The sequence below is a fragment of the Sorghum bicolor genome, chromosome 4 (genome assembly GCF_000003195.3).
Source record: "Sorghum bicolor cultivar BTx623 chromosome 4, Sorghum_bicolor_NCBIv3, whole genome shotgun sequence".
Lineage (NCBI taxonomy): Eukaryota > Viridiplantae > Streptophyta > Magnoliopsida > Poales > Poaceae > Sorghum > Sorghum bicolor.
In genome coordinates, this window is record NC_012873.2 from 62,820,415 (window position 1) to 62,847,895 (window position 27,481).

At 44.9% G+C, this 27,481-nt stretch overlaps 5 protein-coding genes and 1 non-coding gene across 6 annotated transcripts; 2 read left to right on the top strand and 4 right to left on the bottom strand.

Annotated features, from left to right (window-relative positions):
* LOC8073915 lies at positions 1,008 to 4,009 on the top strand. Its single transcript, XM_002452723.2, has 7 exons — positions 1,008 to 1,454; positions 1,584 to 2,184; positions 2,326 to 2,445; positions 2,570 to 2,641; positions 2,753 to 2,818; positions 3,325 to 3,363; positions 3,458 to 4,009. The coding sequence occupies exons 1-7, from the start codon at positions 1,072 to 1,074 to the stop codon at positions 3,647 to 3,649; spliced, it is 1,473 nt and encodes a 490-aa protein (XP_002452768.2). The 5' UTR covers positions 1,008 to 1,071; the 3' UTR covers positions 3,650 to 4,009.
* Positions 6,401 to 7,907, bottom strand: LOC8076047. Its single transcript, XM_002454451.2, has one exon. It carries the CDS (start codon positions 7,821 to 7,823, stop codon positions 6,732 to 6,734), a length of 1,092 nt encoding a protein of 363 aa, XP_002454496.1. The 5' UTR covers positions 7,824 to 7,907; the 3' UTR covers positions 6,401 to 6,731.
* On the bottom strand, positions 11,889 to 14,047 carry LOC8073916 (amino acid transporter ANTL1). Its single transcript, XM_002454452.2, has one exon. It carries the CDS (start codon positions 13,759 to 13,761, stop codon positions 12,481 to 12,483), a length of 1,281 nt encoding a protein of 426 aa, XP_002454497.1. The 5' UTR covers positions 13,762 to 14,047; the 3' UTR covers positions 11,889 to 12,480.
* Positions 16,986 to 17,057, bottom strand: TRNAT-CGU. The gene has a single exon. It is a non-coding gene; the product is annotated as a tRNA-Thr (tRNA).
* On the bottom strand, positions 18,987 to 20,694 carry LOC110434397 (HMG1/2-like protein). Its single transcript, XM_021458330.1, has 7 exons — positions 20,514 to 20,694; positions 20,304 to 20,393; positions 20,116 to 20,173; positions 19,985 to 20,029; positions 19,605 to 19,682; positions 19,439 to 19,516; positions 18,987 to 19,332 (listed from the first exon to the last, which is right to left on the bottom strand). Exons 1-7 carry the CDS (start codon positions 20,552 to 20,554, stop codon positions 19,321 to 19,323), a joined length of 402 nt encoding a protein of 133 aa, XP_021314005.1. The 5' UTR covers positions 20,555 to 20,694; the 3' UTR covers positions 18,987 to 19,320.
* On the top strand, positions 23,955 to 27,325 carry LOC8073917 (probable serine/threonine-protein kinase PIX13). Its single transcript, XM_002452724.2, has 5 exons — positions 23,955 to 24,312; positions 24,400 to 24,836; positions 25,366 to 25,513; positions 25,823 to 25,974; positions 26,066 to 27,325. Exons 1-5 carry the CDS (start codon positions 24,231 to 24,233, stop codon positions 26,666 to 26,668), a joined length of 1,422 nt encoding a protein of 473 aa, XP_002452769.1. The 5' UTR covers positions 23,955 to 24,230; the 3' UTR covers positions 26,669 to 27,325.

Consider the following 27,481-nt stretch of genomic DNA (forward strand, 5'->3'; position numbering starts at 1 on the left):
TCGTTCCTTTGTTTGAGACTGCGATATGGAGAGCTGTTACTATATAAGAACAAAACATGTTGAAAGCAAGGACAGAGAAAAAGTTCAGCAGAAAGTTAGTCTTTTTAGCGTTTTTTTAGCTCCCAGCTCTTTTGTTGTTGTTGTTGTTGTTGTTGTTGTTGTTGTTGTTGTTGTTGTTGTTGTTGTTGTTGTTGTTGTTTTATATTTTCCCCTCAGTTGTGAGGCTTTGAGCCTAAGAGCTCGTATAATTTCTGGCTATATATCACCTATGTGGATGTAGAGGCCAGATTTTTCTAAAAAAATAAAGAAAAAAAAGACATCTAAGACTGAAGAAATACTTGTGATGAGACTAACGTTACAACTATTCGGGGGCGAATAACCCACTCCGAGTCAATGAACTACACCTATATGCTTCGATGACGTGACGTGTTATGCGTGCAGCTTCAAAGTAGGCCTTGGAGACCCTCACCTCTACTAATTGGGTCGACATATCACAGGAAAATCTTGATTAAGCCACACAGAAGCACATCAGATCACTATACTACCCTCTTATATTAGTAAAAAAACATTGTACCTTTATTTGTTTCGAGAAAGCATGGCTATATTTTGCACCCTTTCATCATGTATTTGGGCCTTGTTTAGTTTCCAAAAAAATTTGCAAAATTTTTCAGATTCCCCGTCACATCGAATCTTTAGACACATGCATGAAGTATTAAATATAGACAAAAATAAAAACTAATTTCACAGTTTGGTCGAAATTGACGATACGAATTTTTTGAGTCTAGTTAGTCCATGATTGGACAATATTTGTCAAATACAAACGAAAGAGCTACAGTGTCGATTTTGTAAAATATTTTGGAACTAAACAATTGAAAACTGAAAGGGACCCCAAAATTCTGAATGATGTCTTGCCGCATGCTTGCATCATGGTGACGGCAGCATATCATCCTAAAAAAACCCACCGGAAAATATTCCAAGGACGTCCCCCCTACAAATAGGCCCCCACACGAATCAGCTTTGGTCCACGGCCCCGTCGCATGCCGCCCTTCGACCCGTAGACAGACACATGCGATGCACCTGCAGGCAGGCGGCGCCGTGCACCTCCACCTCCTCCAGTATTTCATGCCCCAGCACCAACCGCAGGAATCAGCCACCGACCTAGAGGCGCAGGAGTCGGCCGTGTGCAGGCGCAGCCGCTCGTCCACTTCGCCGGCGCCGGCTACCATGTGGGAGTATCACCAGCAGGCGGCGCATGCGGCGGCGGCCTTGCAGACGGCCTCGTCGCCGGCGTCTTCTTTCCCTTCCTGGAGCCCCTACGCCGGGACTACGGCTGCGCTCCTCGGCTCCAGCTCGGCCTTCGCCACCGATGCCGGCTCGTCGCCACCCGGCATGCGCCTTCCGGCAGCCGGGGAGCACGCCGTGCACGGCCACGCATGGAGCCAGCACGGCGAACAGTGAGTACATATATATGCATGCATGACCTGCTTATAGCAACTCTATATATACTAGCTATCGCATGTTTCTTGCTGTGAAAATCTCATGTAGGTTAACATAACACACACGACGACGGTTTGTGCTTTCAGAAGCAACATCACATGCTACAAGGAGAACTTCCTCGATCTGCTCGCGTCGAAGAACGTGACGCAGGAGATGTTCGAGGACGTCCCCGCTGGTCACTACGCCGCGCAGGCGATGTCAGGAAGATTCGGGGCAGCAGGCTCTGATGTTGCACCGATCAAGTACGAGGTCACCGCCGGCTCCTCCCCGCTGTTCTTCGGGAGCACTACTGCTGGTATGCACCAGCAGGGGATGGACATGGTGGGTTGCACGCCGCGGTACGCCTACGCCGCCGCCGACCACCATCAGATGAAGGAAGGCGGCGGCAGCCAGCAGCAAGAACTTGATGCAGCACCGGCCATGGCTTCCTTTCTTCAGCAACTGAGTTCGAATGCTAGTGTTGGCATGCATGCTAGCTTGGACTATTCAGGCACAGGAGGACTCGACAAGATTTGCCAGGAGAGCCGAGCATTGGAAACTAGCCCTTTTGGTATGAGGAGCTTGCCCGATCTCGGTTCTTTCGGTGGCTACAGCAGATCAACCGCAGAATCGACATCGTCAGTGCAACCATACCTGAGATCCAGCAATCTCGCTGAAACCAGTAAACAAGAGCCGGATATTGTGTCGGTAAGATCTGAACATGCATGCCATTCATTCATGCCAGTGATCAAAATGAATTTGTTGATGCATATATATGGCAGTTGTTCATGAACCATGCATGTGTGTTTAAACAAGTGAAATGAATGAATTTGGATGTGTTCCTTGCAGGCAAGGAGCAGCAGCAGTGGCAGTGGAGCGGCGAGCGATCGAAAGAAGCGGGCGTCCGAGGAAAGGACGAGCACCGTGAAGAAGTCTAAGCAAGAGGGCTCTAAACCATCTCCTCCCAAGGTAACAACGAATATGAAAAATGAGATGCTCAAGTTACCGTGAAATTGGTAGTCTGGTAGATCATTTCCACTTCGCATATATATGTCAACGAAATGATGATTTCATTTTTAAATAAAAAATGCAGCAACAAGTGCCTAAAGTGAAGATAGGAGAGAAGATCACAGCATTGCAACAGATCGTTTCACCATTTGGGAAGGTACTAGCATATATGTTTAATAAATTACTTTGTACAGGCAGAGCGAGAAATAAATCTGCCAAAAATGTTCAGTTATTAAACCATTTCTTATGAATCGCACCGTGTTGTCAGACTGATACAGCATCAGTGCTGTTTGAAACCATCAAGTACATCAAGTTTCTGCATGAACAAGTACAGGTAAATAAGTCCATTCCCCCCAAATCCCTTGCATTGCGTGCCTCTGCTCATTTTGACCTAACTATAAAAGCTTCCACAGAAAAGTAAAATATTCCTATGCTCATCCTGGCATTAGTAGTAAAAAGAGTGTGTCCTACAGTTCGGCAATGTACGTACACACTCACACAGAGCCAGGCATCTTCAGAGATACAATGAATCGTTTCAGCGACTGATGTATAGCTGGTTCCACATATGATATTGACCTAGTTGGACCCCTGTCCCCTTTTCATCAGTGGACTTCCTAGTCATGGCCCAGAAGAACATAAAGAATGTTCTCATCTCGTCGTGTCCCACACCACACACACAACACACACACCACCAAGACATGAGAAAAGGACAGCGCCTGCCTGCTTGTTGCATAGTTGCCTGTCGCAATCGCAAGACGGCCTCCTGCTTTTCTTTCAGTTGGGGCTAGCTAACGCACGCATGCAGCTGACGGCCTTCCTGCTTTTTCTTTCTCCGTGCAGCTACTCAGCGAGCCGTACACGAATTCGAGCAGGAGCAAGGTACAGATCGGGGTTCCAGATGCCTCCGTCGTTATCCGAGAGGATTGCAGAATCATTCTCACTTTCTCACACCAGCAGCTGCTGCTCGTTTCAGGGTAACCACCAGCTTCCATGGGGAGATCATGCTCATGCTGCAGCAGAGACGAGCAAGGGAGACGAGGCAGAGCACGACCTGAGAGACAGAGGGCTCTGCTTGGTCCCTGTCTCGTGGACACCTGAAGTCTACCGGGACGGGACTGCCATGGACTACTGGACGCCGGCGTACAGGGGCTGCCTGTACCGATGAGAACTCTCGTTCGTCTGACTAGTTGCTGAAATGTTCCTTCCTTACTGTCAGTGTCAGTCAGTGGCTCTGCCTCTGCCTCCAAGTTGAAGTTGCATAGGACGGCAGCGCAGTTGATCTGCTTTAATTATGTTGCTTGTGGTTTCCTAGCTAGTAGTTTGTAGTACTGGTTTGTCTGGTTTAAATTTGCAGTGTTGTGTTTGTTGATTTGTAGTACTAATGATGAGTGCTGAAGAAATTATCTGAACAAATCCACCTTAGCCTCTCATCTTTGTAACGAGATGCTGCACCACAGCACAAGAATTAGTCCAAGTTAAGTTTGTTTGCCTGTTTAATGAACTACCACTAGTGATTATTACAGAACTCACATGATGTCGGACATCTAGACTAACGTTGTGCATGAATCTAGCCTCGTCCTCCTACAGTGTCTTTTTTTTTTGGCGACTGTGCTATAGTGTCTCCTAGGCCTGAAGTCCTTCTTGATGACTCGGGAGGAGACCAGTCTTGAATCTGGAAACCTGATAGTTGGATACTGGTGGTGATCGATGATAGTTAGCTTCTGGAGGACAGCTTTTAATTTGGCTCTGCTTCTTTGTGTGACAGTCTTTCAATTATTGGCGAGGTTTTTGAGTGTTACCACTTACCAACGCTTAATGAACTTTGGATGGTATGCCATCCTCATTCCTCAATGCTCACTTAGCTTGCTCATTGACGGACCCATGATTTAAACACAAGGTGTCTAGCAAAATCATTCCACATTCAAAACAATCAAAACGTTATAATCCAAACCCAGCAGAGTCCAAGCGCAAAGGAAGTGTCAGCCAATTGGAGAGATGGTCTCAAGACAGGAGTACTTAACAATATTTGACCTTTTAGTTTAGATCGTTTAAATCTGACTAGTAGTACTAACAATTTCGGCCAAAATACAGGGTAGGCCTATGCCTAGCTGATCCCCCCTTGCCTTGCTGTAACATTTTAATTCGAGCCGCTGCCCTAAAACTCCTAAAAAAACATGCCTCTCGAAAAAAACAGAGCTGGTTGTACATAGGCATACTCTGACCATGCATGCCACAGCCCGAACACCGACTGTTGTAGCACCAACATGAGTCAGGCCTTGTTAGTTCCAAAATTTTTGATAAAATAAATACTACAGTATTTTCGTTTGTATTTGACAAATATTGTCCAATCATGGACTAATTAGGCTCAAAAGATTTGTTTCACAAATTACAGATAAACTGTGTAATTAGTTATTTTTTATCTATATTTAATACTTCATGCATGTGCCGCAACATTTGATATGACGAGAAATCTGAAAAATTTTGCAAAATTTTTTAGGAACTAGATAAGACCTCATTATAGACAGTGGCAGGCCGCTTGATTTTGAGCCTAGGTATTCAAAATGTGAATGGATGTTAAAAAAATATTTTGTGACAGCATAAAACCTAATATTTGACATGTATAATAGCACAGTTGCAATTATAGAATATATAATCGAGCATCATTCATATATTCATTAGCATTTGAGTACAACTTAAGATTATTAAGATGAAATACTAATAGCCACATCTGAAATATGTAGATTTGGCGTTATTTGTCATCTTTATTTTGGATGATGGCATGAGGCATGAATTAAGGGGTGTTTGGATGCAGATGCATGACTAAAGTTTAGCAGGTGTTCAAATAAGATGTCACATGGAATGTTTGGATAATAATCATAATAAAACAAATTATAAAGAAGCTCTTAGTAATTCAGAAGACGAATTTATTAAGCTATGGTAGTTAGGTTACCATATTAGCCTCTAAATTAAAATGCAACAGCTAAGATAGATTGAAGGGGGGGGGGGCGTTTAGCAACGCTTGAGATAGAGTTTCAATGGGGTTTCAATAAAGTTTTATGGACATTAAAGAATCGGACTCTGGAGGATACTTTATGGTCAGTGGTGAAAGGTGCAATTATATTGGACTCCCCAGCTCCATATGTCCTGGCTTGGCATATGGTTCACCCCCATATTTGTCTTGGCTTGGCATATGGTTCACGTGTGCTTTGGAATGCCCCCAAAACTCAAAGTCGCCATCTGTTTCCTCGTTACTACTACCTGATTGATTTTCTTTTAATTAAAAAGAAAAAAAGGCACAAAACGCTTTGCTTAGGACATCTTCAAAATCAAAGTAAAACCATCCTCATTTTTGATACAACACACCTCGATAGCTTCAACATGTCCAGTTGTTGGTATCATGGTTGAGTCAGACTCAGCTATACTTCTCTTTAGTTTCTCGAGGAAATGATGAAAAAGAACAAGATAATTGGTCGCACACAAGCAACCAGTATCATTCTATTCCCTGCCGCCCATGCATCATCTCCCTATCATCCATTCATTCCTTCCCTTTATCCCATCCATGTGACCATGTCCATCTCCTAACCCCGTAGTACTGGCACATCCTTTTCAGAGCATTTTCCTCCCCAGGGTGCCCTGTCATTGATGGATACCAAACCCCAAAGATTCACCAAAATCTAGCACATTAAGACCACATATGTAACCTTACACCGATTATCCGGACTTGCAAATGTACACCATCCTACAGCATGTACTGAGCTAAGCTAATCATGCTATGCCTAAATAAAATGGCTTTTCGGGTTCCAATCATCACACTGTTGTACAATGCACCAAAAAAATAGACATCCAATTCACACTATACTGGATACAATCGAATTTCTCAACTTAAATATTGATGAACACAAACAACACGCTCAGCTCTGATATAACAAACTTTTATTGAGCTTGAAATGAACAGAACATACAATCCTTTATTAAAACATTAACAGAGGAAACTGAATTTGACGGAAAATTTTCCAACAAATATGACTCACATATATTGGGACTGCGTGATTGATCAAGAGAACTTTAATCAATCTATATAATCGACAGAATTAAGAATTTACAGGAGTGAACTTATATATTGAAGGGGATTATTGCTGGTTCGAACTTCAAAGAACTATAGCAACTGCAAGGATACCGAATAAATTACCTAGAGCCATATATCAACACTGATTCCACAATAATGATGATGTCCAAGCTCTGCAGAGTCAGCCTTCATCCAAGCTCGGTACGATCCACGATGCCGTCTCACCACGCTTCGCCATCTCCCGGCCGTTGAGCAGGCACACAAGTTTCTTGGAGATACGGCTCTCAAGGCTAAATGCCGACACGCTGTAGTTCACCGTGGTGGGAGTGTGACGCCTATTGTTGTTCACATCCTTGCTGCTCACTGAATAGATTGTGTTGCCCTCAAGATTTCCGAACCCCGGCGTCGGCACTGCAAACCCGTGGAGTTTATCCACGAACAGCGCACGGTCGCCGATGCCTGTGAGCTCCTGCCAGACAGGATTGACGCCGCGGTGGTTGACGTGGAAGGCCTTGGAGAAGTCGACGTCGTCGCCGAAGAGGTACATCCACTTGGACTTGACGACGAGGAAGAGCTCGTCGCCGGCGACCGCGACGCGCGCCTCGGTGGGGACCTCGACGGCGGCGGGGGGCTGGATCACGGAGGCGACGGCGAGGGTGACCGCGTCGACGACGGTGGTGCGGCAGACGTCCTCCTCGAAGACGAAGAACTCGCCGCCGGCGTAGTTGATGCTGCTGGCGTTGCAGTCGGCCAGAGCGGGGATCGGGGCCCAGGAGGCGGCCGTCGTCGGGTCGGCGGCGCAGAAGAGGAGGCCCTCGCCGCAGGACACCATGACGCCGTGCGGAGACCAGTCCCAGGCCAGGTCGTCGGTCTCCTCGAAGAAGGCCGGGAGCGGCGGGAGCGGGCGGGTCGCGCCGGTGAAGGGGTGGACGAGGGAAGCAGTCTGATCTGTCGGGTCGGTGGCGAGGGTCCACCCATGCGGGGACGCGTAGAGGCGGCGGCGGCGGTGGTGGTGCGTCGCCGCGTCGGGGCGGGGCAAGCGGAGGTTCGGGTAGATTCGGTCCTCCCGGGGGCAGAAGAAGAGTCGGGACGGGGACGACGGGAGGAGAAGCCACGGCGGCTGCGGGGGCGGGGCGGCCGCGGCGGCCCGCGCCGCCAAGCGCCAGGAGGAGCAGACGGAGCGGAACCGAGCGATATCCGCGAGCTCGGTGATCCCACCGGCGATGTCGGTGAGGAGATCGGAGGGGAGGTCGGACCAGCCCATGGCGGCCATGGCGATCGCAATCGGCGGAACGATCGGTGATGGCGATCTGTTTCTAGGCTGCGGCGTTTGTGCGACGGAATGACTCGTTCGTTTCCCCCCATTTTTATGGGCGATTTTGGGAAATTCCGATGGCAGACGTGGCGCGCGCTGCGCCGTCGGCGAGGGAGAGGGCTCTCGTGGCTGTGGGAAGCGGTGCCGTGCGCTTTTTGGGTTTGGTGCTCCATTCCTTTCCTTGGCGCACGCGGCACGCGGCACGCGCCGTGCCCGTGCCCGTGCCGCCGTGCGGCGGCACCAGGGAGGCTGCTGGGGCTTAGCCGATTGGGTGTCTGCAGGCCTGTGGCTTCGTGACTCGCGTCGAATAAAGCGTCTACGCTTGCCACGCAAACAGGGCAGTGATAATGTGTGTGTTTGGCTGCCTTGGCAGGTTATTTTTTCGGGCTCCTCTCATTTGCTGTAGCAGTACTGTTCAAAAAAAAATGTTTTTCTCCCTTCTATCAAAATGAACTAGAGAATGGCCGAACGTTATCAGTCATATTCTTCATAGAGAATGGAGACGTGAAACGGGACGAGAACCTAGAGCCACACTTTATAGTGTGGAGATATAAATGTTTTAAGTCAGACATGTTTCATATTTCCAGTTATCGAGAACAACAGCAAGATATTCTCTATATCTTTTACTGAGATTTTGGTGAAAAAAAATATTGTCTAATAATCTTTTTAATTAGATCTCTAAATATGAACGTTTTCTATTTTAGATTTCTCGTTGTTAAAAGATAAAGATTGAGGATGACTCGTTAGAGTGCATATAAGATATAAAAACAAATCTGGAGGGTATAAAGATATATAAAAGTTTTGTTTAAATGACTTTTTAAATGGTGATGTGGAGAATAAATTTTGTTCTTAAGTAACTAGTGGAATTAAATTATTTTAATTTATTTAAATTAATATATTTAAAACTTTAGCTATTAAAGTAAGTAATGTTTAGCTGTTTAAAATTTATTGAGAGAAATGCCCCTAGAAAGGGTCACCCAGACCAGACGGGACATATTTCTATTTCGTCTGGGGTAAGCAGCCGAACGGTGCAAAACCCAACAGGCCCAACAATCTTTCAGCAGCGAAGGCCCATCGAACAGACACTACGAAAGAAAACATAAGTATGGTGGCCCTGACCACGAAATCGGCATGCACGTGATTAGGCCGAATGAGTTTTCCCGAATGCAAATGTACACTTTCGTGCTTATTCTATAAAATAGGAAAAAATATCTACTTTTCCTTCTCAACTTTTACTAAAGTTCGTTTTTCCTCCCTCAACTCTAAAATCAGGCAAATCACCATCCTCAATTTTTTAAACCGTACATTTTACCTCTCTGCAGCGGTTTTGAAGACAGTTTGTGCTATAGTGAACAGTGGTTTTGCTATATTAACAGTGGTTTTATCTTTTTTAAAAAATTATTTTTGTTAAATCTTTGAAAAATCATAGTAAATCATAGAAAAATCATAAAATATAAAATCTAATTTTTTGGACTTCATATAAGTAGATCTACATAGTAAACATATAATATGATATGCTTTAGTACAAAGTTTTTGCTATAAAGTTTTTGTTCTTTTATTTTATTTATTTATTTGGTTGAATCTTTGAAAAATCATAGTAAATCATAGAGAAACATAAAATAGAAAATCTAATTTTCTTAGACTCCACATGAGTATATATAGATAATGAACATATAATATATGTATGTTTTAGTCCGACAAAATAATTATAGAAGCTGCAACTATGAATTATTTCAATTAATTACAAAAAAGCATAGATCTAAAGGTACAACAAAAGAATTATACTAAAGAATACCATATTATATATTCACTATGTAGATATGCTCATGTGGAGTCTAACAAATTTATATTTTATATTTTATGATTATCCAATAATTTACTTTGATTTTTCAAATATTTAGCCAAAATAAATAAAAAAGAAAAAGACAAAACCTTTATAGCAAAAACTTTATACCAAAATATACCATATTATATGTTTATTGTGTAGATCTACTTATGTAGAGTTCAATAAAATTAGATTTTTTATTTGATAATTTTTCTATGATTTACTATGATGTTTTAAATATTCAGCCAAAATAATTTAAAAAGAAAAAGATAAAACCACCGTCACTGTAGCAAAACACTATTCACTGTAGCAAAACTGCTCTAGAGAGGTAAAATGCACGGTCTGAAAAGTTGAGGGAGGTGATTTATCCGATTTTAGAGTTAAGGGAGGAAAAGCAGACTTTCGTGAAAGTTGGAGGAGGAAAAGTAGACTTTTTCCTATTAAATATCTACTAGCCCATTAATGCGTATTTTAGTGAGGTATAAAAATCTTATGTACATAAGTTTCACAAATAAACCTATTATATAGAACTAATCTAATCTGATTATATTTACTCTATATTCATTTCCTAATACAATACCATTTATTTACTCTTGTTGTTCTCAGTAAATAATTCTCAGTAAGTGGAATTACTTTGCTCGATTTTATTCCTTGGTAACAGTTTATAGTGCCAACATTAAATTTCTTGGACCAAAATGCTCCTCCTCTGTCGCTACATTCAGAACATATTTCTACCTTTTGGTCTTTTCAACCCACTCCATAATAGAAAACCAAATCGGAATTTACTTTCGGCTCTCGCCAACCTTCTTCCCGCTCGTTGCTTGGTGCCTCAAAATTCTTGAGACTTTGGCTTCGCCCTTTCCATATATGCAATGCAAGGTGGGATGGTTGTCCGTACGTGAACCCGCAAATCCGCATAATTTTTCATAATAGATTGCCACAAAACCAATAAAAACTAAGTCCATATACGAGCTTGTAGATAACCAACCCATCTTTCACCTTGCATCCCTATTTAGATCACGTTTGACGTAACTCTAACTTTTGACTTTTTTTAAGTCCTTGCAAACGGCCATCAAAAACAGCTTCTTATAAAAACTGGGCCAAACGACCATCTAAAACCTCGTGTAGAAAGTGAGGCGAGACCCATCACCCATCCAATAGAAAATCGAAGTCATGATGAAGAGTCAGTCGAGGAACAGCGGCGCCTCGACACCACAAAAGGCGAAAAAGGCGAAGGCGTTCAGGGCCTCGTTTAGTTCAAAAAATTTTGCAAAATATGAATAGTAACGCTTTCGTTTGAATTTGATAAATATTATCTAATTATAGACTAACTAGACTCAAAAGATTCGTCTCGTCAATTCCGACCAAACTGAGCAATTAGTTTTTATTTTTATCTATATTTAATACTTCATGTATATGTCTAAAGATTCGATGTGACAGAGAATCTGAAAAAATTTGCAAAATTTTTGGAAAACTAAACAAGGCGCTGAACGGCCATCGCCCTTATCTTTGGTGACACTAACAGCTTTGGAGCGTTTCGCTATGATACATGACCCACAGAGACGATAAGCAAACTGATGGACAACACCCAAGGAAGATAAGACCAGATCTAACGTATGCAGAGCAGCGGAAGGTGACAAGGAGTTTCCATTACTTTTTTTTTTGGTCAGCGACACGTTTCTTTATGCTCGCTTGTCAACTGAGAAAAGGAATTTCAAAAAACAACGCAATACTTGACGTAAGCCGAACATCTTCCAGGGTATGACAGTTGAGTAGATAAGATTACCGGACGGATAGAGTCTTAGTATCTTGAGGAGCGAGAGGAGAGGAGACAGAAGAGTGACAGACTATAAAGTTTACATCTGACTTAAACATAAGAACTAAAAAACTTTTACGAGAGATAAAGTTGGTCATGTATTAAAAGGGAAGATCTATACGGCCAACAGCAGACTGTAATAGCATTGCTCGTAAGGACTGGATTGAGTATACCTTGACAAGTAGCGATACAATCCAGAATAGCCTTACAAATGAAAAGGAAACCGAAATTTAAGTGTACACATGAATCGTGATACAAACTCGGAACTTGTCCGTTAGACCTAGCAGCTAGGACTGCCTCGGAGGGGCAAAGGACCAATTCACAAGTGAAATTAGCACTGCAACCAAATATGTGGCCACTCACGAAGTGAAAATTCTTGTCCTTTCATCGAATCCATCGTGCACAGCAGGAGGAACGTCTAGGATACATTCACACGCTCCTAGAACAACTCCAACAGCTTTGCTATTCTTATTATGGAGGCCTTTTAGAATTTTTATAGTAGAAAATGTGCTATTTGGTTTTGTAAAATAGAAAGTTTGCTATCCCTTGATTTTCGTTGGCCATATATAGCCAACCACTGGCACTAGCTATCTGATAGCAAAGCTGTTATAAACCTCTTTTTTTTAAGAAGTTATCTATTTTACAAAATGGCTAAACATTAAAAATTTACCTACTCATTTTAACCAAGATGCTCTTACATTGCTATATCGGGAGTACCTGAAATCTGTCGTAACAAAAGTGTACAGATTTTACCTTCCCATCCCGTACAAGTCACTCGCGAACAACACCTGCACAGTAACCTGCTCTGCAAAATCCACAGGCCCAAATGGACGAGGACGAACTGCTGAGATTGGCGTTCGTTCCTCCTAATCCTCTAATCCACTTCTCTGAACACAGGAGCGCGACCAAGGTACCTGAATCTAGTGCGCGGAGGAAGGAAATTAATCCTCCGTGCGTAGCAGAAGGTGCGGCGATCAAGCGCTTGACGAGTGGAAGATTTGCAGCAGCGACGTGTACGTCCCGAACACGGCGAGCGAGAGGCCGATCACGACCAGCAGGACATCGGATACCACTCCGGGCCATTCCATCTCGCCGCCGAACACCTTGAGGTGGAACGAGGCCGGCAGCACGAAGCCGAGGAGGACGCAGACGCTGCTCCCGACGAGCGCCAGGAAGTCCGTGAAGTTGGGCACGTACATGGCGGCGAGTCCGACGACGATGACGAGCAGCCACCTCAGCCACCAGCAGTAGCGCTTCCCGTGGAGCAGGCGCTCGGCGACCTCGTACACGGGGTTCATCATCACCGGCATCGTGAAGAAGAGGTTGATGCAGAGCCCCAGCTGCACGGCGGCCGACAGCCACCCGGCGCCGAGGTTTGTGGTGATGATGTCCCGCGTGGCGTCGCCGAACGCGACGTACCCCATCACGCCGAACAGCCCGTACATGACGGCGATGAACGCCATGGACAGCCCCAGCGTGACGCCGAACTTCTTCTTGTTCGCCGCCTCGGCCTCCAGCGGCAGCACCATGCCGACGCCCTCGAACGCGTACACGGAGACGCCGAGACCGTAGAGAAGCGCGGCAGGCCCGCCGAAGGCGGCCACGGGCACGGGCTTAGCGACCCAGGCGGCAACGTCCTGGCCAAGCACCACGCCCATGGCGCCGAGGTCGACGACGTCGGCGAAGATGCTGAGTGGCGCGAGCAGCGTGAGCGTCTTGATGGAATTGAGCCCGAGCTGGAACGGCAGCATCGCCCAGATGACGAGCGCCTTGGGGGAGAGGAGGGCCGAGGAGGACGGCGCGGTAATCGGGTAGAGGTGCGCCATGGTGTTAGAGATGAAGATGAGGTAGCCGACGCAGAAGCTGACTTGGCTGAGCACCAGCATGACGTCGACGGCGAACCGGCCGTGCGCGCCGAACACGGCGTCCCCGAGGTCCCCGAACGAGGCGATCTTAGGGTGCTCGTCGGCGAGGCGGCGGCGGCACGCGACGAGCAGCATCATGCAGTAGAAGGTGAGCGCGGCGACGGAGAAGAGCAGCAGCGTCCCCGCCGCCCACCCGGTGTGCGAGAAGGTGTACGGCAGTCCCAGCACGCCGGCGCCCACCACCGCGATGAAGACGTTGGCGAACGTCTTGGGCTGCGACGACAGGCCGACCTCGCGGCTCCCGCTGCCGTGGTGCGGCAGCAGCGGCGCCGGGTCCAGCCGCGACGACGAGGAGCTCGCCCCGTTATTATTCCCCATTCCGAATCCCATGCCGAACCGCGCCCCAAATCAGAAATCTTATTATTGATTGATGAATGAACCAAAAAAAAAGTAAGGAAGAAAAAAAAAAATCAAATCAACAGACAACACAGGCACGCCGATCCGATGAATGAGATCGTGCCCGTCCTCTTCTCCGGCCGCCGTGCGCTAGAGAGATCAGGCGATCTCGCGACGGAGGGAAATCGAGGAGGAGAGAACGGAACCGGTGCTGCGAGGAGGAAACAAACGGAGGACTGCCGTGCTGCTGCGTCTGGGGAACATCGCATGGCACGCGTGGGCGCCGGCCTATTTTGTAGACCGCGTGTGGCTGCCATTATGGGGAGAAAATATCGTGGACCTGGTCCATGGGCGTGATGGACTTTCTGCGTGAATCGGGCCCACATGGAGATGTGCGTCGGTGTACAACTGGTGTATGGCTGTGCGGCAGCGTTTTCTACGGGCCGGGCTGCAACGTGTCATCGCGTGAAACCGTACAGGCTGTCAAGGGCTGGCGTTTCCTTTTGTTTTTTCACTGTTTTTCCTTCTGTCCTATTTTCCCGGGGATTTTTGTGGCAAGTGACAACCAGTTTCCTCATCAGTGAGTAGTCACACTCACACTGCGCTTGCACTTTTCTTACCGGTTTTAGATATTTTTCGCTAATATTAATTAGCTCTCTAAACACACCGTAACTAAAATGCTGGTGTGTATAGTAACTCAAAGCACCGTTTCATATCCAAATGCATGCCTATTTTTCACTACGCGCATCGTTTTTTTTTTTGATTCAACACTACGCGCATCGTTCGTTGCGTGCAACAGGTGTGAATGCTTGGTTGTTCAATCGGCTCGTTTATTAAGTAGTCCACAGGTGGTGAAAGCATACGACAATTGTGGCGTCTGTGTTATTGTAATCACTAATCAGCTCGCGTCTCCACCTGTGGATCAAGCCATATGATACTCAAAGGGCAGAGCTGGAGAAATTGGTTTGACGAACAGGTTTGGAAACGTTCGACTACTTATTGCCAGCTGTGAATTCCTCTCAACTGTCATGGTATAGTATATAGGAACTCTTCACGTGATCATTCTAACATTGGAGTTACTCAGTAAATATTGTTTTCCCTTTTTTGAGAACCATCTGCGGTGCTATTAGAAATGCTGAACTGTTGAGTTTTACTGGATTACTGCTAGCAGAATATATACAGCAGGACCATTTGACTGCAAGCCCATCGCTAGGGCGGAGTACTGTAGGGAAAATATCTCGCGCCTTCCGCCCAGAGAGAGAGAACAGAGAAATGATACAAGTCCACAACACACGTACGTGTACGACTGATATTTCACGCCCATGGCACTAGGCCGCTGCTTTCTTCTTGTCCATTTTTAAACACATCGATCAAGGCGGCAGCAAAGCATTCCAATCCCCCACTCCACCCTCCGAGTCCAAAGTGCTAATCTGTTTGTCGCGACTCGCAAATCATCATCTTGTTCGGTTCATGCACCGTACTCTCAATGGCGACTGGACTGGTGTAATATCCCTCACTCCACAAGTCCACAAGCGACAGTTTCAAGTTTGAGGCGAGTCCTCTCCCATCTCCCATGCATGCATGCATGCATGCATATGTTGGGTCTCTCTTCCTCTAGGCTAACGCTTGCTGACTGGTGCTAGCTATGGCTGCTCTGGTTATCTAATCTCGAGTTGGACACGGGAAAAGTTTGTCAGCACGGGCATATGATAGTGACGCCTCTGAGAGCAACGTCGATGGCATGGTGGTTCGCCCGTAGTTATCCGCATAAGATATGGCATATCAAGACAACTGACACAGTAGCAATAGCGAAGTTCGACTTTCTTGACTTTATTTGGACTGTGTGATAATCTGTTACCCATTAATACAGAGGTGACAGTGAGGTTTGACCATTACACAGATTTTGCCGTCTTATGAAGGCGACGAACGAGTTTCATCGCTTCGATCAAACTCCAATAACCTCACGAGATCGAGCTACTTATATTATTCTTTCAGACCTAGACCTTGTTAGGTGATACTACCTCCATCCCAATTTATAAGCCATTCCAAGGATCTTGAAGAGTTAAGCACCTCAAGTTTGACCAACGTTATAAAAAATAGAAAGATTTATGCGATCAAATAGATATTACTATGAAAATATAACTAATAATGAACCTAATGATACTTAGTTGGTATCATAAATATCATTATGTTATCATATAAATTTGGTGACCCTCCAAGATTCTCGGAATGACTTATAATTTGGGATGGAGGAAATATTATATAATCTACTTCATTTCATAAAAAAAAACAAAGTCAATTTTTACTTATTCTACTCCAACCCATATAGATTAGAGTATACTAAAGTATAACTAAACAAGCGCTCGAGTTTATTTCATGGTTCCATGGACGATGTTGCCACCACTATCATTCTGTGGCACTAAGAACAACTTCATGAGGTATCATATATATTGCTTCTCTTCCATGATTAGTTATAAGAGGTCCCTCTAAATAAAGGAAGGATATAGAAGTGCATCGCTGTAGTACATTACTCGAAGCTTGGCCTTTATAATCAAATCTGTATAGCAAATAATTACTCCATCTGTCTTCTATTGATTGTCGTTGCATTCAGAGCTTCTGTTCTGCACCTGACACTCCCACTCTCCATATTCATGGATTATGTATTGTACCTCCTCAAAAGCTATAAGGACACTGACAAAGAGATAGAGGGAGTAGTTAATTATAAGAGACCTCTCAAAATAAAGGATATAGAAGTGCATTTTGTAGTAAATTACTCAAAGTTTAGCCTTTATAGTCAAATTTGCATAGCAAAGAGGGTGTTTTGTCTTACCTCCAAAGTGTGATTGAGGTCTATGAGTAGTTGATGGTTTTCGAGTATATCTAGTCCCAAATCAATATCAGGTCATCAAGACCTCAAAATCGCCATGACATAGCGGGACAACTTCATGCAACGAATAAAAATAATTGAAACTCAGCTCCCTGCGAGGATCGAGAGTTGTTCACGCAAATAATAATAACAACAAAAAAATGAAACTCAGCTCCCAGCGAAGATCGCGAGTTACCAAAAAATTGTTCATGCAAACAATAAAAAAAATGAAACTCAGCTCCCAGCGAAGATCGCGAGTTACCAAAAAATTGTTCATGCAAACAATAAAAAAAATGAAACTCAGCTCCCAGCGAAGATCGCGAGTTACCAAAAAAGAAAAAAAATTATGCTCAGCTCCCGGCGAGGATCGAACTCGCGACCTTTCGCTTACGAAGCGAACGCACTACCACTATGCTACGGAAGCAGCACGTATTAATGTCCCTTATTCCCTTTTAGAAAATAATATTTTGAACATGAAACATATACAAACCAAAAGGAGTAACTTGTAAGCATATATAAAATCAAACGTCCCGCTCCTGCTAGACTCCATGCACAAAATACCATCCATGGACAATACTAGATTTGTAGACGGCTGGAGTATAAACAACACTAGAGTTGCGTCATATGGGTTAAAAAGAATTATATTACTTTTATAAGAGAAAAACACACTAGTAGTAGAAGAAGCATCAACAATAATTCTTTTGCTTTGATTAGAGCAAAATGCACTACGTAGTGACTCAAAAACACACTAGTAGAAAGGAAGCATCCAAAAGATGAGGGATTGGGTACGGACATGCTAAACAACGGCCCAGCCGCTGCGCCTTTTGATCTTTTCCGTGGTATCTTTGGGTGTTGTTTAGTTTCTAAAAAGTTTTGTAAAATTTTTCGGACCGTCACATCAGATCTTAGGATCTTAGGGTACATAGGATTGGGGTGTGATTCACGGGCGCACGAGGAAGCTCATCAATTGTTCTGTAGCGGCAGAGAAGTTGCGGAGGCACCGAAACACGACAATGACGACAGTGGCAGTAGAGGAGGGCCGTGCGAGCGAGGAGAGACGGAGAGCGCAGCCCTTTTGCGGCCTTGCTCTCCCGCGCCGCCGCGCCTGCTCGTCGCCGCTAGCAAGCCAGTGCAGCGTTGCAAGCGATGCGAGGAGCGGAGGTGTTTTTTAGGTAGAGATGGGCCAAAGTTCTTGATATCCTACTCCAGGTCGATTGGGCCCTGATGCGCAGCAGTTGCTATGAACTTAGTCTAGAAATATAGAGCCTAGCATGTTTGTTTGGCTAATAAGTCATAGCTAAAAATACAGTTTAGTGATTTGTTATGAGAGAGAAAAAATATTGACAAATTCGACGGGATAAGGTCAATTGTTCCCCCCGCGACATGTATTTCAGAAGATAGACGAATGAACGAAGCACTACGTTCGGCTGAACTCTTCAAGTTGCTAGCTCAGCATTTGAAACATTATCGAGCCCTCGAACCTGTCTACAGATTGTTTTCAACAGGGTTTCTCATGTCAGATTGTTATCAACTGATCAATAGTTTTCAGTTCTCATAAAGTGTGGAGCCGTGGACAAAATCACAAAAAATCAATTCACAGCTACCAAATTGCATTCACTAAATGTTGATGCATGTCGATCCTGAACAAAATCAACAGGTCCTGCAGAACAAATTGTTCTCGAGTATACGTACCAAACTGTCACAACAAGTGTAGCCTATAGATTCATTTCCAGCAGTTGATGAAGAAACAAGTGAATTTGATTATCTCAGAAAACGGCAACAGATCTCCAGCAGTTTATCACAAAACAGGTGAACTTGGTTATCTCAGGAAACATGAACAAAATATATATATATATATATATATATATATATATATATATATAGTGCTATTCTACACCCTAGGTGTAGAATACTATTTTACACCAAAATGTTATACTGAGCAAAATTCAGTATCACTCAGTATTTGTGTTTCAGTATTGTTCAGTATTTTGTGGTCCTGAGTGTTGGACAAGTTGATACTGAACACTATCTAGTACTGCTCGGTATTTTTTCTACTCAGTTTTGACTTGCGGTGTAGAATAATATTCTACACCTAGGGTGTAGAATAGCGCTACCGTGTGTGTGTGTATATATATATATATATATATATATATATATATATATAGAAGTATGCAAAAGAGCTAACTGGATCCATAATAAACACATAAATTAACCAAGTCTCAAACAAAGTCATGTAAATTAACCGTCACAAACAAAATCACTGAAATGAAACGAGCCACAAGCAGGCAAGCAATTATATTCACCATTCATACAGAACAGATCACCTCAACTTCCGTAGGGCGGACAGAATGCATGCAAAAAAGGAATATATAAAATCAAAACCAAACATTAAACCAATAACTGACTAGTCACTAGATTAGTCAATGAAACAGGTACAGAAAGTTGTGACAAGTGGTTAGCAAAAGAAAAGCAACAGAACAGCTAGCAGCAACAAAAGAAAAGCAACAGAACAGCTAGCAGCATTCAGCTTTTTCTTTGCTAATGCACTAAACTAACAACCTCACGAAACTAATAGATCCCCTTCATAAACACCTGTTCCAAACAACTTAACATTAAAGATAACAAGCCGGTAAGCTAGTTGGGGACCTAACACTCGATTTGCTATCTCATGACTGCGGAGACAGTATTTACTCATCGTCCTGCAGAGAGAAAACCAAACAGAACAATCATTTGTTAGCATAGTAGCTAAATAGGCAAATATCATTGGCAATGAAGACATCCAGAAAATAGATTCATTTTCTGTACCTCGTCATCCTCATCGTCAACCTCAGACTTTGAGCCATCGTCATCATCAGTCTTAGCCTTCTTTGAGCTTGTGCTCTCCTAAATAAAGGAAAACAAATACTCAAATTATGGCATAATGAACTAAAGAGACTTCACAGTTGAGAATGCGCCACAGTCCAAGATTTACCTTCTTCTCAAAGTTCGCCTTAGTCTTCTCATAGTCCTGCTTCTTCTGCCCAGCTTGGTCCACATATGGTTGCTTCTCCTAATGATTGATTGTTACAGAACAACAAACATACACATTAGTCACTGAAAAAAGAGTACGAGTGCTTTGAGAGATATAATTTAACTCTTAAGTGATAACTGGACTCTACTCTGTTTTCTTTTCTTGTTTTGAGAGGTAATACTAAACCTATCCAACCAAATAAACATCAACATTGTGCATAATCACCCATGTCGGGCTCAAAACAACGATTAAGGGCACACACAATAGAGAGATATATATATAAATCTAAATCTAAATATAAACACAAAGTCGATCTGGGTACGAGATAGAGATCTACTCACTTGCTCTGACATAGCACGCCACTTTTCCCCTGCTGCCTTGCTCACCTAATCCACCAACACTTAAAAATAAGACATCTGCAAACGCACAGGGAAAAAAAAAAAGGGGGAGAATAGAGTGCAAGGTGACTCACGGCCGCAACGCTCTTGTTGCCAGGGTGCTGTGCCTGGTACTCCTGCCTGAATTCAGACCTGAAAAGCAAAGAAACGCCACAGCACGCTGCACGCTCAATAATGGAGGGAATCCATGAACTGCTAACAAAAATAGAGAATAGATCTAGAGATCTGAGTAAAATGACTCGCCGAGGCAGCGAGAACTCACATGAAGACGAAGAAGGCGGAGGGCGGGCGCTTGGGCTTGCCGCTCGCAGCGGCCTTCTTGCGCTTTCCGGCGCCGCCGCCGGCCCGGAGCCTGCAACAACAACCGCACAACAGCTTAGCCAAGAGAATCGTCCAGCCATCATCATCACAAGGAAAAGAGGAACCATCGTTCCGCCACAAGACCAGCGCAAGGCGCGGAGATCGATCCTACCTGCCCTCATCCTTCTTGGAGGTGTCGGCCTTGCCCTTCATGGTGGTGGTGGCTGGAGCTAGGGTTTTTGCGAGGGGACAGGCCGGGGGGAGGGGCGCTTTCGAATCGGCAGCGGAGGCGGAGGGTGGTGGGATGGGACAGTGGTGGTTGGTTTGCTCTGCCTTTTGGGTGTGCGGTGCCGCGTGGGTGTGCGTGAACGGGAAAAAGCAGGGACGCGCGGGACCGGGTGGGTGCAGCATTCGCGACGCGTGGTTGCTTTTGGTGGATCGTGACAGGGCACCGGACCCCGGGAATCTTCGCGTCCGAACGTTCGGACCCGATGCATCTGCCGATGACGCGCGGGAACTGAGTGGGCGGGAACTGCAGCACAGGACGCGCGTGAATTGAGCGGACAGAAACTGCAGCATAGGCTCAGCTGCATGTACGTAAGTTTTCTGTTCTTTTTTTTTTCTTTTTTCTTTTTTTTCTTATTCTTCTCGTGTACGTAAGTTTCCTTGACTTTCAATTTTCTTTTTTTTTCTTATTTTCTCATTTCCTTCTTTTTCTTTTCTTTTTCTTTTCCTTTCTTTTTCTATCTCTTTTTCTTTCCGTGCTTCATTTTTTATTTATTTTTTGTTTAATGTGATTTTTTATTATTCTTTTCATTTATTATATTTCTTTTGTTTCTTTTATTTCTTTCATTTTATTTTATTATTATTTTTTATATCCTTCTTTAATTTATTTTTTTGTTTCATGTGATTTTTTATTTTTCTTTCCAACTTTTATATCTTTATTTATCTTATTCTATTTTTTGCTTGTACTTTAATTATTTATCTGTATTTTTACATTATTCTCTTCATTTTGTTATATATCTTGTTTGATTTTACTATAATTAATTATTTCTTTGTCTTATTTCATTTTTTATATTTTATTATTTTTTTCTTTATCTTTTTATCTTTGTCTTGATGTTTTTTATAGTTATTTTTATTTTTCTATTTCATATTACTTAGTTATTTATTTATTAAATGTTTACTTTTAAAATTTTTGTATTTCATGAGATGCTATGTTCATATGCTATACATGATGATATTTTATGGTGTTTTTTTTTTGCGATGTTCGTGTAATATACCAATGATGTTCTATAATGTATTTGATGATGCTCACATAATATATATGCGATGTTCTCTAATTTATTTAATAATGTTCTATATATGATGCATTCAGTAATGTTCAATTAGTATACATGTGATGTTCTCTAATTTATTTAATAATGTTCTTTGATGCATTCAGTAATGTTCAATTAGTATACATGTGATGTTCTATGATGTATTCAGTAATATTCACGTAATATACATGTGATGATGTATAATATACTTAGTGATATTCTATAGTGTATTTGGTGATGTTCACTTAGTACAAATATGGACATCTATAATATTTTTTAGTGATGCTCACGTAGTATAAATGCGATGTTTTATAGTGTATTCAATAAATGTTCTATGTTGTATTCAGCGATGTTCACTTAGTATGCTTGTGTTATTCTATAATATATTTTAGGATGTTTGAAAAGTACCCATGTGATGTTTCTTTAAAAAATTTCTCCACTAAATGTTTTTCCCTATGCTTTACTCTAGAATTTGTTATTTTTTATTTACATTATTTATTTCTTATATATATATATTAATTATAATATCAATTTTATAAATCTAAAACTAGAATATATATTGGAATAACAAATCATAAACCTAAACTGAGAACATTCTTCTATTAAGAAGGGAACATTATTCTTTTAAATCTAGAACATCATTCAATAAAAGAAAAATGTTCTATTTTCACATGACAAATGTTCATTAAAAGATATTATCTAAATATATACATGTGGGGTCTTATTTTGAAGGATTTATTGTAACAAATCCAATGATGTAATCAGAATTTCATTTTAATATTTGATTTAGTAGTTAAAACTTTTTAAAATTAGTTAAAAGCTAAAGATGAGGTGGGGCCCTTCCCTGACCAAATAGTTCCCGGGGCGCGAGATCCTGCCGCTCCCTTGCGCTCTGCATGTTGCGGCCTGTGGGCGGAAAGCAGCGAGCCTGGGCGGGAAATCATCGGCGTGCGGCTATGATCCGATCGTTCGGACTGTAGGAGCCCCCACCGGACCCCGAGCGTTTGGGAAGCGCGGACCGCGGATGTGTACTGGGCTCACTGGGAACCAAAAGTTGCTTAGGGCCGGTTACGATAACGTTGTGCTGGCCTGCTGGGCCATCGATTCTGCATTTCTGCTACCTGCTGGCCCAAACAGTATTAATATTATTCCTACAGTTAGTAATGGCAATATTTCGCTAAAAAAAGCTAGTAACAATATAATCATTCGACTATGTAGGGTGGAAAAGTCATGGTAGTGTTTTAATGGATGCTCTCACGGTAGAAAATGAACAGGAGAGCACAGGATGTAATCCCTTCGTCCTGTGGAGAGTATCATTTTTCACATAAAGGAGTAAAATGTTTTCAAGCCACTGTTGCATTCTAACAACACCAATAACTAGGACCATCTACTCCCACAAAACAAGGGTGGAACCATCTCAGCCCAGCATATCTCCAAACCAAACATAAGCTAAAGACATAAATACAAGTAACATATCAACATTAGATGTATGGAATCCATGCAATGGGACGCGTAGAGAGAGATCACTAAGGCCTTGTATGGATGTAGTCGAAGTCACATCAATCCACATGTGTTGAGGTGGATTGGAGTGAAATTTGAACTAAATTCCACCCCAATCCACACCAACACACATGGATTGAAGTGAATTCGACAACATCCAAACAAGACCTAAATACAATCAACAAAGGAAAAAATATTACTTTCAAATATGAAAAATAAAACTAGCTTGTTCCGCTATTTGCATGGGCCACCTTGTAGACGCGTCTTATGTTCCACACTTCGGACTTACCTGTCTAGCTCGTTGTCCATTACTTGGCTCGAAAATGACTACCAAATTTTCTTTACATTTTTCTCAACATTTTTCTACTAGTGCCACAGTGCAATTTCTCTAAAGCAGTGCGGTTTGATGTTGTGGACATCTGTTATCTATAGTCCACAGTCCACACCATAGCTTTATAGCTATGAGATGCTTCAGCTAGAAGCCATGGAGTAGCTGTGGATGAAAGTTGCCAAGAACCTGACTCGACCAAGTCCTTGGTTTCGCTAAAATTTAGCTTAAGTTGATTTTGTTGTGAAAGAAAAGAAATATTGTTCGTTTGATGAAAAGTACCATTGAAGTAGCGTTGCAGATAAGAAAAAAACTATGGCAGCAGATTGACCTGCCGGAGTGCACGTAAGTTTGCTGCCGTTCTGAACATGACGCGCGCGCGCGCTCGGGCTTGGCGTCGTCTCCGCCTGTCCGTGGACATATACGTGCCATGTGCTCCGCCCAGTACGGTTACCCCGCGCATGGGCGCATGATCCTTCCACTTCCCTAACGCAAACGCGTAGGCAGCCGTCCAATATCCACGGCCTGCGGGCCAGGCCATGATACACATTCGTATTCAACGAAGAACGTAACTGGAGAAGCCAAGCACTTAGCTGGTGTCTAGTGCCTCTTCCGGCCGGGGATCACGTTTTGCGCGACCGAGAGAGGACATAAAAGTATACTTCTCCGAGCTAGTAATAAAGGGCAAAGAAAGACAGGAGATCGAGATAGGAAGCAACAGTGCTGCTGGCTCCTGCCTCTGGCCATGGGCAATTGCTTTGGCTCCGACGTGCCCGAGGTTGGGGCCGTCAAAGCAATGGCGCACGCCCATCACGCGCACCCCCAAGGTATCATTCGCTTGCAGTTGCGACTGCCTCTGATCCTGAGCCACACTTCGTCGTGCTCTCATGTTCAATTTGTGCGATCCTTTGCAGTGGCAATGGCGAAGCGCGTCATGGCCGCGCCCAGTCCTGCCCATCACGCCGCGGTGAGCCAGCAAGGGGTGCCCGGGAAGAAGTCGCCGCCGAGCACGGCCACGACCACGACCACAGGAGGCACCGCCAGCAAGCGCCCCGCTGCGGGTGGCGGAGCCGCGACGAGCGGCGGCGGCGGCGGCGAGCCTAGTCGTCATCAGCCGGTGGACGGGAGGATCCTGGAGGTTCCGAACCTCCGGGTGTTCACGTTCGCGGAGCTCAGGGCGGCCACCCGGAACTTCAAGGCGGACACCGTGGTCGGCGAGGGCGGGTTCGGGCGGGTCCACAAGGGCTGGGTCGACGAGCGGACCATGAGCCCCGCCCGGAACGGCGCCGGCGTGCCCGTCGCCGTCAAGAAGCTCAACCCCGAGAGCTTGCAGGGCGTGCAGGAATGGCAGGTGAAAAAAACGCTTTCTGCTCAAGCCATTGCTTTCTGAACTTTCTGATGAGAGACTGCAGCTCCGCCTACATTTTTCTTGTTAAAATCGAGCAGGATATAGGACGGAAAAGAAGCGAGGAGAAATTAGGCATCGTCAAACCCTTGTCCGCGAAGCATAGGTTATGTCTGTCATAATAGTTCTTATTATCTTTGTTTCTAGATGCGGCCACCGTGTTCACATGCCCAGAAGACCATAATTTCTTTTCATCAGAGCATAATTCTCCACTGCTAAATATAGCTGTGCACTTCTTCGTTTTTTTTTTTAAAAAAAAACTCCTCTCAAATCGCTGGCAAATGCTACGCCACTCGCCACGTTCACAAGACAAACGCAACAAGGAACTCGAGTTGACATTGGTGGTTGGTTGGGACTGAGATCCGCACGGAAAATGTGCGCTTAGTGGTCGTCACGACGTCCGATTGTTTGTTTGTTTTTTTCTGCTAACGTATCATTGTAAATCTGTAATTGGTGATGACCTGTATATATGCAGTCTGAGGTGAATTTCCTGGGGAGGCTTTCGCATCCCAATCTGGTGAGGCTGCTGGGGTACTGCTGGGAGGACAAGGAGCTCCTGCTGGTGTACGAGTACATGGCCAAGGGCAGCCTGGAGAACCACCTGTTCAGAAGCGAGCCACGCAGTAAGTTTGTGGTCGTTGCCATCTTCTTTCTGATGCCCGGGTTGACTTTTATCGGTCGCGGTGGTCTCTGGGAATTGTTAGTTTGGTAACGGAGATCACGGGGTGCAATTTGAGATCGTTGCACGTTTTATTGTGTGCTTCGGCACATGTGCGGTAGGTAGGCTAGCTAGTCACATTATTTTTTTTTAATGAAAGCACACGCGGAGGCTACAATTTGTGTCGGTAAAAAAACATGATGTTCCTTCACTGTCCCATGCCATCGAATTAACCACGGTACGTCATTAACAAAGTCGCCTGTGCAATAAGCAGAGGGCGGAGCAGCCGTGCACCAGCCGCTGCTGCCGTGGAGCCTCCGGCTGCGCATCGCCATCGGCGCCGCCCGCGGGCTCGCCTTCCTCCACTCGTCGGAGAAGCACGTCATCTACCGGGACTTCAAGGCGTCCAACATCCTCCTGGACACGGTACGCTCATCTCGCCCGGCCCTGGCGCACGCGCCGCCGCCGCCGCCGCCGTCGACTAATAGCTCCCCTGTCCCTTCCCTCCCACCCGCAGCACTTCAACGCCAAGCTCTCCGACTTCGGGCTCGCCAAGGATGGCCCCGCCGGCGGCAGCAGCCACGTGACGACCCGGGTCATGGGAACCTACGGGTACGCGGCGCCGGAGTACGTCGCCACGGGCCACCTGTACGTGAAGAGCGACGTGTACGGCTTCGGCGTGGTGCTGCTGGAGATCCTGACGGGGCTGCGCGCGCTGGACACGGACCGGCCGGCGGCGCAGCACAACCTGGTGGACTGGGCCAAGCCCTACCTGGCGGACCGCAGGAAGCTGGCGCGCCTGGTGGACCCCCGCCTCGAGGGCCAGTACCCGTCGCGGGGCGCGCAGCGCGCGGCGCAGCTCACGCTGCGCTGCCTCGCCGCCGACCACAAGAACCGCCCTTCCATGCGGGAGGTCGTCGCCGTGCTCGAGGAGATCGAGTCCATGTCGTTGTCATCCAGGGCGGCGGCGCGGTTGGATGGCTCGGCGTCCCCGCGTCCCCCAACGGCGCGGAACGGGCACAGCCAGCGCCCTGGGTCGGGGTCCAGCTTGGACTGGGCTGGCCCGGCTCCGGCTGGCGGCCACAGTGCCCACCCGTCTGCTAGAGTGACAACAAGATAGCCACTTGCGTTGGAGCGGTTGAGCTTGAGCGAAACATTTTTTTTTTCCCTCCTTTCCTGTCGAGCGCGCAAAGATCCCAAGGTAGAGGCCGTCACGTCCTATTACTTCTGGTCTCGTATATTTGCGGTGTACAGTACCCCCATCATGAACAGAACTACAGGAGTGGAGCCTCCATGGCACCCGTTTTGGTCTTTTGGTTGAGTAATTGCATGTCTATGATGCATAGAAATAGACCACAAGTGATGGAACTTGGTGTGTGTTATTATCTCTACTTTCTAGTGCAAAATTAAAAGTAGGAGCATACTACGTACTACTAATTAATCACCGGACACGTACGGCACATCATGTTTGATGGATCGGACAGTCGCTCCAGCTGCTCGTTGTACACGTCGCGCGGCTTCGCGTCCTCTCCGTCTCTACTGCTGCCGCCTTCTCGGCCTCCCGCTATTTTTATTGAACTGGAGGGGCTTTTGCCTCTGCAGAAATTTATTTATAAAAGGAGGTTCAGAAATTACAAGATACAAGTCTTACAGAAACAGGGAAGCGGGGTTGTTGAGTTAAGAAAAAAAAAAGGAGATGAAGAAAATAAGAGCAAGGAGGCAAACTATTGTAGATTTTGACACCATTGATCAAACAAAAGGCTTAGACTTGTCTTGATACGGCATGAGACCTTCTCCAGTTTCATGGAAAAGGCTCGTTTGCATTCTTGGATTGACATTAAGCTATTGTTGAAGATTGCTTCATTTCTCGCTTTCCAAATCGTCCAACTCATCAAAATGATTGCTATCATGAAAAACTAGGATCGCAGTTGAG